General features: G+C 36.6%; 1 protein-coding gene across 2 annotated transcripts in view; it reads left to right on the top strand.

Annotated features, from left to right (window-relative positions):
• LOC106876249 (hydroxymethylglutaryl-CoA lyase, mitochondrial) overlaps positions 1-7841 on the top strand; it is a 21256-nt gene extending 13415 nt beyond the window's left edge. For both annotated transcript variants that reach the window (XM_014924740.2, XM_014924738.2), the window contains exons 9-10: positions 1757-1882; positions 6499-7841. In XM_014924740.2, coding sequence (XP_014780226.1) covers positions 1757-1882; positions 6499-6600 — 228 coding nt within the window. In that variant the 3' untranslated portion in view covers positions 6601-7841. The remainder of the gene's footprint in view (positions 1-1756; positions 1883-6498) is intronic.
• The last annotated feature ends 2027 nt before the right edge of the window (positions 7842-9868 follow it).

Here is a 9868-nt window from a genome sequence, read left to right as displayed (position 1 = left end):
AGGGTCTTCCAGCAGCCACTCTCTTGATCCAGGGCAGCACTTCCTCCTCCAGGCACTTGATGTAGTCCTCTCTGTTGAGTCTGAGGCCGTGTGGGAAAATGAATGAAGGCATAATGTTGCCATCACTAGTGATCACACCAAACACCATGATGTTGACTGGATGTTTCATTTTTATCACTCTCAGTACATCTCAAATTGACTCCCAAACACTCTGAAATGTTTGTATTGGAGCTCAAATGCCAAGCAGTACAGCATGTCGTATCCAAATTTCTGACAGAGTGAATTGTGTCATGGTGCTGTTTTTCTCACAGACGGTGCCTGACTGACCCTTCTATACTGTGTAGTTGACAAAAAAAAAAACCAAAAAAAAACTGTGCATGCAGGAAATTAAAAATATAACATGGCGACAATTTATTCATTTCCCCCTATATATATATATATATATCTCATCATCATGTACTGGTATGGTTATGAGATGCGTATGGACAAGGAAAGCTGTGTAAAGATTTCAAACTGTGTAGGGAACCTGTGGCAGACCCAGGAAGACATGGGATGAGATGGTGAAGCATGATCTTTGAATGTTGAGTTTCATGGACGTAATGACTAGTGATTGAGACCTTTGGCGATATGCCGTGTTTGAGAAGACCCATCAAGCCAAGTAAATTGTAGTCATGGCCAATGCTGGTGTCATGTAACTGGCACCTGTGCTGGTGGCATGTAAAAAGCACCTTTTGAGCATTGGGCTCCATGGAGGCAATGTGGCCGATTCTGGTATTGCATAACTAGCACCTGTACCATGATATGTGAAAAGCACCTTTCGAGCGTTGGGCCTCACAGAGGCAATAGCAAATGATTGAGACCTTCAGCAATATGCTGTGCTTGTGTAGAAGACCCATCAAGCCAAGTGAAATTGTAATTGTGGCAGATACTGGTGTCATCTAACTGGCATCTGTGCCAGTAACATGTAAAAATACCCATTACACTCTCGGAGCGGTTGGCGTTAGGAGGAGCATCAAACCATCCGACCCATCCCAGCATATGATGATGATGATGATAAATTTAGTACTTTAGTGTTTTGTTGTATTATTCTAAATATACTGACGAATAGATATATTCTTAATAATTTTCCAATATCTTGACCTAAATTCCCTTACCTTAAATTTCCTCTTGCCACTCCTTAGGGTATTGTCCTTCCATTTTCATTTTTATTTCTATATATTTTTTTTCCTTTTTTCTTATCTCTTTTTTTTTTCTCTTGCTTGATTTACCCCTAACCTGCTGTCCATTACTACTTAATCTACCTTCCTCTAAATTGAAATTACTGCTATCTTACCCCTCCAATTAGAATATATAGAAATTAAATTCTTGTTTGATTCACTAGACTGTTGATTAACAGCCCAGTCAAGATGGTATTTTCTTCTTCTCCTACTCTTGTTTTTGCACACATCTACAAAATATAATTTGTAGATGTGTGACTTTCTAAAATGAAATTCCATTATGCAGCTGAGGAGTACATTTTCATTACACATCTTATGTGGTGTTCTCACTACATAAATAAATGAAGTTTGTACGAAACGTACATACTGCTATAACCTATTGAATTTTTGTTGCTTTTCTTCAAATATATATATATATATATATATATATACACACACACACACACACACACACACACACACACACACACACACACACGTATGTATATTCATTCTACAAAAAATATTCATTTATTATATTTACTAATTTTCCTTTTCAGATGGGAGTCAGTGTTGTAGACAGTTCAGTATCTGGTCTAGGTGGTTGTCCATATGCTCGTGGGGCCAGTGGTAATGTTGCAACAGAAGATGTGGTTTATATGCTTCATGGTTTAGCAATCAAAACAGTAAGTAATTAAGTTGTACTTAATTGGTAATCCAATAAAAGCAAAAATTGGCAGTTATTTTGAGGTGCAGATGTGGCTGTGTGGTTAAGAAGCTTGCTTCCAGCTATATTGTCTCGAGTTCACTCCCACTGCATGGCACCTTGAACAAATCTCTTCTACTATAGTCTTGAGCCCACAAAAACTTTGTGAGTGGATTTGGTAGATGGAAACTGAAAGAAGCCTGTTATATGTATGTATGTGTGTGTGTATATGTTTGTGCATATTCTTGTATAAGTATGTGATGATTGTAGAGTTGAGCAGGGTTGTTTTCAGTGTTCTCTGAAAAACATGGGGAAATATTATTTTGCTTGGAAATAGGCGAGGTTTGATGACAAGAAGGGCTTCCAGCTGTAGAAAATCTGCCTCAGCAAATTCCATTGGACCCATGCAAGCATGGGATAGTGGATGTTTAATGAATGATGATGATGGTGATTATATCATAAAAATGGAGTGGTTTTGTGGTAAGTAGCTTACTTACCGACCTCATGGTTCCAGGTTCAGTCCCACTGCATGACACCTTGGGAAAATGTCTTCAATTATAGCCTCAGGCCAACCAAAGCTTTGTGAGTGGATTTGGTAGACGGAAACTGAAAGAAACCTGTTGTATATATATATGTATGTATGTGTATATGTTTGTGTGTCTGTGTTTGTATCTCCAACATCACTTGACAACCGATGCTGGTGTGTTTACGTCCCTGTAACTTAATGGTTCAGCAAAAGAGACCGATAGAATAAGTACTAGGCTTACAAAGAATAAGTCCTAGGGTCGATTTGCTCGACTCAAGGTGGTGTTCCAGCATGGCCAAAGCCAAATGACTGGAACGAGTAAAAGAATAAAGAATATACTTCTATATGTCAAATGTAAAAATGGACATTTTTTTAGGGAGCATATATCATCATCATCATCATTTAACCTGAAAGCCAACACTCTATTCTTAAAACTATTTTGTTTTTGTATATATTTTCAAATTGTTTCTTCAAGTTTTCATTATTTTGAAGTTTCATGAATAAAGCTTGAGAGAGTCTTTTTAAGAAATATTTGACTAGGAAGAATTTACTCTCATTCCATTTAGACATTACCAATACTCTTGTGGTGTTATTGCTACTCTTGTGACAAAACTGCTGCTCTTGTGACACTGCTTTATCTGTTGTGATGTGATTTTAACTGCTGTGACAATACCCCAGCTGTTGTAACAAGTGATCTACTGTTCACACATTGTTGTGATGTTACTGCTACTATTCTGTAATTACCTTTCAAGTTACTAAATTACCTCACCCGTTATGATAGGCAAGAAGTTGCTGAATTGCTACATATTGATCTTAGACTCATTTTGTTCTTGTTTCCTCATGGAAAAGGTTAATGATTGCAAGGCTTTACCAAAGTGACTTCAGTTTGGTTCATTGATTCATCATAGCCTTTACAGTGGCAAGTGTGCAAAATGATAATAAACTTGTGAAGTAATACAGTTTATCATAATTTGTAGTCTATGTGCATCTGTATTGGGGAGTGTGGAGAGGAAATTATTGATTGCTCTCTTCTAATGCCATTATTCTGATTCTGTTACAGGCAAATTTCCATGAAATCAATCATGTTTCAATTATTTTACCATTTTCTGCTATTAATTTGTATAAATTGTTGTAAAATTAGAATAGGGCTTAGACTAAAAGCTTTATTCAACAAAATAACAAAGTCTGAAACATAGGACTGGTTGCCATATTAAATAATACTTATCATATGTCATTGAAATCACAAACTTAGAAGGTCTTGTTCAAATCCAGTGTTTGATTTTGATAAATCTGTCAGCAGAACATTTTATATTCCTTAGTTTGCATCATTGATGGGAATAGGTACTAAATTCTCTGGAAAAATCAATCTTTATATCCTAGAGACAAGTTGCCTTTCACTCACTTTAAGATATTGAACAAACTTTTGTGCAAGTTAAAAGAACACATCCAATGGCTTGTACTCATTTAATTTCTCTCCAGTTTTTGCATATTCTCTGTATTCAATATTTGTTTTGACATCATGTAGTATCATGCTTTTATTGTATGCTTATTATAGTAGATCTTCATTGAAAATAAATTACCTGTTACTGCTAATATTAGTCTATTGCTACCAGCATCATCGATATGATACATGTTTTCAGAATAATAATACTAATCTTCATATCAGTCATCTGTGTAGCATTGTAGTTTCCTTCATAAGCAGCATCATTGTACCAGTGATCTAAATGTAGGTAAACAATTTTGATGTCATGCCTCTGGCTTTGGTTTCACCCAATCAGTGATGGCTATTTCACTATACAATTTGACAGCTCTTTTGATTGATTTTGTTGATATATTGACTCAAATAGTTACGTTGAATTTCATTGGTCACTTGATTACATTTACATGGTCTGATCAATAAGTATCCGGATTGTTGCCATAGTAACAAAGCTAAAGCATACGGAGTGAAGCTGTTTCACACAGATTCACCTTGAACTCTGCTGTGCATGCGCACTAAGTTTTAACGTTCTAGCTCTCATCCACTGTTTACAGCAGTACTTGGAAGGAAGGTGTGTAGCATGCGATCATTGCATTGACCATGACCGAGAAAGTTTAGCAGAGAATCTGCATCAAATTTTGCCAAAAGCTTGGTGATACCTGCTCAAAGGCCTATGCAAAGTTTTCAAAACGTTTTCATTGTTCTCGACACAATCAAGGAGATCTTGTGCAACTGAAACCCGAGTGTCTTTTTAGTCAGCTGAAAGCAGTTTTGGCACAAACTCGGCAGACATGTGTTTCATACCCAAATCTTCAGTGATAATGAACTGAACTGAACTGTAACTAATCTGCACATCCTCTGATAACTCACAGATGGTGATTTGACGATTTCACAGTTGCACACACATTTGCGATATTTTTCTTAGTTCTACTGGTTGCAGGACTCCCAGGACGTTTGTCAATATTGACATTCCTTTGGCCACCTTGGAAACGTCAGAACCACTCATAATCACATGCTACACACCTTCCTTCCAAGCACTGCTGTAAACCGCAGAAGTGAGCTAGAATGTTAAAACTTAGTGCACATGCATAGCAGAGTTCAAAGTCAATCATTGCCAAGTGGCTTTCCTCTGTGTGTTTTAGCTTCGTTACTATGGCAACAGTCCGGATACTTATCGATCAAACCTCGTATGTAAATGTGGTAGTCAACTCAGTACAAAATTTCACATGCCTATATTTTTGCAGCTCTTTTCAGCCTATCAGAAATGCTATTTTTGCTGCATTTGTTTCTTTGAGAATGCTTCAGTTGGAGTGGGATTGAACTTGTTAAAAGCAGTGGTTTTTCATAGATAAGCAGAGTTTGTCACAGTATCACCTACCTTATTGTCAGTCAACCTGATAGTAAAAGAGTCTCAAATATGTACTTTCTCTCTCCTGTCTCTGATAATCTCTCAACATATGATATAGAAAGAGTGCCGTCACTCACACATCTATTTACATACATACTGTATGGAAAGAAGTTTTTATCATTTGAACATTTGAATTGTAGGGCAAATGCATTCAATATAAGTTTTTGAAAACTCTCAAAAGTGCAAATCTACAGGCAAATCATTTATTTCATTAAAATAGTGATAGTAAATTTCATAGCAGTTAACTGTAACATTAAATAGCATACCTTTCAAGTCATTGTTATTTAACATCTGTTTTCCATGCTGTCATAGGACAGACAATTTGACTGTATCCAGTGGGCTGCAGGATTGTGTCGAGTTCCAGTGTCAGCTTTGATATAGTTTCTGTGGTTGAATGCCCTTCCTAATGCCAACTATTTTACAGTGTGTACTTAGTGCTTCTTTTGTGCCACTAGTGCATTGTGCCACTAGCGCATTGGCCACCAAGTTGTAAGAGAGGAAAAGAACAGGAAAACAAGAAGGAAAAAGCCCCTTCAACTAAATTGAGTGAGTATTTGAGAGTGGGAGGTGGCTTTATGTTAAGTGCTGAGAGGGACTAGCGCAGGTATTTTGCTTTAAAAAAAAATATGTGACCACCCTGAATTAAATAAGGGTGGGTGGGAGTTACTGTTTTTCTTCTTATGAAGAAAAGATGGTAGTGATGGTAGAGCAAGCCCTTAGGGTTCAACAGTAAATAGGTTATCAGTCACCTGTAATGTTAAACCTTCTAACTATCATCTGTGATAGGAAATCAGATTGTAGTCAGCTGTAACAATAAACTTTACAACAGTTAGCTGTTACAGTAAACTTGATAACAACTGTTGCACCAAACTAATGTTATGAATGAAATTCATTATTTGTATAAATAGAAATTAGATTTGTTTTCATTTAGCATTAGGAAGGGCATCTAGCTGTAGAAACCATGCCAAAGCAGGCAGCAGAGATTGGTGTCAGTTCCTGTGAAACTGTCCAACCCATGCCAGCATGGAAAATAGATGTTAAATGATGATGATGATGCCTACAAAGTGCCTCTTGTCAAAGTATCTCTATTATTTATACTTTTATTTCCTTACTGTTTCTAATGTCTTAAATGTGTATTTCATTTGTCAGCCACTAAATATAATGTCATTCTTTTATTTCTTGCAGGGAATTGACTTACCAAAACTGATTGAAGCGGGCCAGTTTATCAGCCAAGCGATAGGGCGGTCTACACGATCTCGAGTAAATCAAGCATTAGCACATCTCTAGAAGCTGAATTACTTCAGCAATTGTTAAACATCAACTGATAGCTTTGAAATTTTTTAGGTGGTGCAGAGATGGGTTTTTTTTTTTTCTTTTTAGTTGTACTATTACTGTAACATGCTTTTATTCTATTGCTCTAAAACAAACAACATTTGACTGCTGTATATAATTGTAGTAATGATTCAAACTGGTTAGACAGTATCTACAATCATTTCCTCGTACAAATTTCAATGTTTCTTTTTTCTTGGTATGGTGAATCAGTGTGATCTAATCTATAGTTGCTACTATATTGCAGCTATTGTGTGAAAATTTGTAAGAACTGTATCAGTTACCAGACTGCAATCATGTGCTGTTTTTATTTACTGACTACAAGACAGTGAGTTGGCAGAAAAGGGAGATTGCTTTACTCAGATGACTTACAATATTTAATCTTGTATCTCAGCATTCTGAGAATCAATTTTAGCTTTTAGCCCTTCTATGTCTATAGATTTGATTTAGTCTGTTGAAAATATTGATGTTGTACCTATTCAGTTATTACCAAATTGTAGATTTGTAAAAATAACTTTTAGCATGTTGCATCAGTGTCTTAAAGCTGCAACAACAACAGTAATACTACTTAAAACACCTAAATTATTACATAAGACTACTAATAAAACAATGGATTGCTATCAGTGAAGGTGAAATATAACAACATTCTGGAGAAATTGGTGTCTACGTGGATAATGTTTGTGTGTATGTGCCTATATTTATTATGCCTCAAATTTGATGAAAGCTGCCAAAAACTGATTTTTTTCTTTCAGTTCAATTATTTTAAAATCATTGTAGTCTTGTCTCCACCATTGTGGTACAAACTACACGACTATAGCAATAATACATTGAATGAAGATACACTTCTGTTATCAATTTCTCCATGTTCTTTTCCTTCGTGTAGCTTTAGTGTCATGTTTGTATAATGTTGATTTCTTACCTGTGGTAAGGTAAGTCCCTCATGCTTTTCCCTGAATCCCTTAGTGGAATACATGCAGATGGTCACAATCAGACGTCGGTATCAAATTGTGAAGTTGGTTTATCATTTCTTTGTATAAAATAATGCTCGCTGGTATATCATTTAAGTAAAGGCCATTGTGTTTAGAAGATTGAGTATAAATTAATTGATATTTATGGATAATAGAAGTATTGACCTTGTAGAAAACATTTGAAATTTTGAGTGGAAATAGGTGGAAGTACATTAAAGAAATGACATTAAAGCATGAATTTTCTTTAAATTTTTGTGTTGTGGCTGTGGCTGTATGGTAAGAAGTTTGCTTCCCAACCACATATTTCCGGGTTCAGTCCCACTGTGTGACAATTTGGGCAAGTGTCTTCTACTAAAGCCTTGTGAGTGGATTTGATAGACAGAAACTGAAAGAAGCCCGTTGTATTTATATCTATGTGTGTCTTTGTGTCTGTGTCTCCCACCACCACATGACAACCAATCTTGGTGTGTTCATGTTCCTATAACTTAGTGGTTCAGCGAAAGAAACCAATACAATAAATACCATGATTTATAAAAAAAACAGTAAGTACTGGGGCTCAATTCATTTGACTAAAAGCTCTTCAAAGAAGTGCTCCAGCATGGCCACGGCAACATTGTTAGAGTGATGCCTTGCAGTATTTGCTTTCAGCCATTTGTAGCTGATAAACTAAGCACTGGCGGGGGAGCAAACAGTTTAGGAAAGAAATTAGTGAAGAGACAGTGTCTGTTGGTGAACTTGAGATTTGAAAAGAAAAATCTGTGGCGAAAGTAGAAAAATTCTTCAGAAGTTGCAGAGGCAGACCTTTGAATCAAGGATAAATTTAGGTGACTGCTTTCTCTCTCTCTCTCTCTCCCAAGATGTTTGGTCTTGTAACTATTAAAAACTAGTAACATTACAGTATTAATTGTAATTGTAATTGTGATAAAAGAAGTGGACAAGGTACGTTGTAGTAGTAGGAGGCAAGCAGGCGAATTGAATTGCTTAGATTTTACCAATCAATAGAATTGCTATCTTTAGATCTAGTTTGTATTTGTATTGCAAAGGCATAGTCCATGAAGCTGTAAGCAGACACCACAAGGTAGTCTGATTCACTACTTAAAGTAATAGCATCACTGAAATTGTGATTTGTTAAATCATAATGGTTAGTTTTGTGTCTTCTTGTAAGCTTGTGTCATATGTTATAAAAAAGGGTGTTATTAGTTCTTTCACCACCACTCCAGAATAGAAGGGAAGTGACAGCAGCTGCAGTTAATGAAATCTTTGCAGACAGAGCCCCATTCTCTAGTGGGGTCTACTATCACTGTGCTTACATCCAGATAATTATGATCAGCAAGCAACATTCTGACATTTTAAACATTAATATCTGTCCGATTTTAAAACATTAAATGGCTATGAGGGTCCACACTAGTAAAATAGGAATCAAAGGGGTCCATAGCCAAAACAATGGTTGTGAGCCACTGCTGCAGCTAGATCAGAAAGTAGGGGGATGAGGTGCAGGGTACCAGAGTGGGGAAAAGGAGATGCATAGTGTCAGAGATGGAGGTTAGAGATACGAAGGGTGGCTATAGTGAGTGAGGTTACAAAGGTGTCAGCCTGCGTATGTGCAAACATACGTGTGTGTGTATGGGAAAATATTACTTTATTTGAAAACAGGTGAGGGTTGTTTACAGGAAGGGCATCTAGTGGGAGAAAATCTATTTCAATAAATTCTGTCTGATTCATGCAGGCATAGAAAAATAGGTGTTAAATAATGATGATGCACACACACATCATCATCATCATCATCATTTGATGTCTCTTTTCCATACTTCTGTGAGTTGGACAGTTTAACAGGATCCAGCGAGTTTCAAGACTGTGTTAATCTCCAATATGGTTTCTGTGGTTGGATACCCTAACACCAACCACCTAACAATGTGTACTGGGTGGTTTAAAAAAAAAAAAAATATATTTTTGCAACATTGACACCTGTGATGTTGCCAAGTAACTTGCAAGATAAGAAAAACACCCCTCAACTGAGTGGGAGTGTATGAAGGGAGTGGGAGATGGCTTTATGCCAGGTGTTGAAAGGCTAAAGTATGATAGAGGGACATGCACAGATATCATGCTATAGAAAAGATATATGGCTCCATCACATTATATAAGAATGGGTTGGAATAACTGGTAAGAAGCTAAAGACGATGGTGATGAGCTTGCCAGAGTGAATTCTCAAGCTATAAGAAGGTAAGTATAAGAGAATATGGACATTGGATCAACGGGGT

This window comes from Octopus bimaculoides, chromosome 3 (assembly GCF_001194135.2).
Source record: "Octopus bimaculoides isolate UCB-OBI-ISO-001 chromosome 3, ASM119413v2, whole genome shotgun sequence".
Taxonomy (NCBI): domain Eukaryota; kingdom Metazoa; phylum Mollusca; class Cephalopoda; order Octopoda; family Octopodidae; genus Octopus; species Octopus bimaculoides.
Note: the sequence above shows the minus strand (reverse complement) of the source record. Positions and strands in the feature narration are given on the sequence as shown.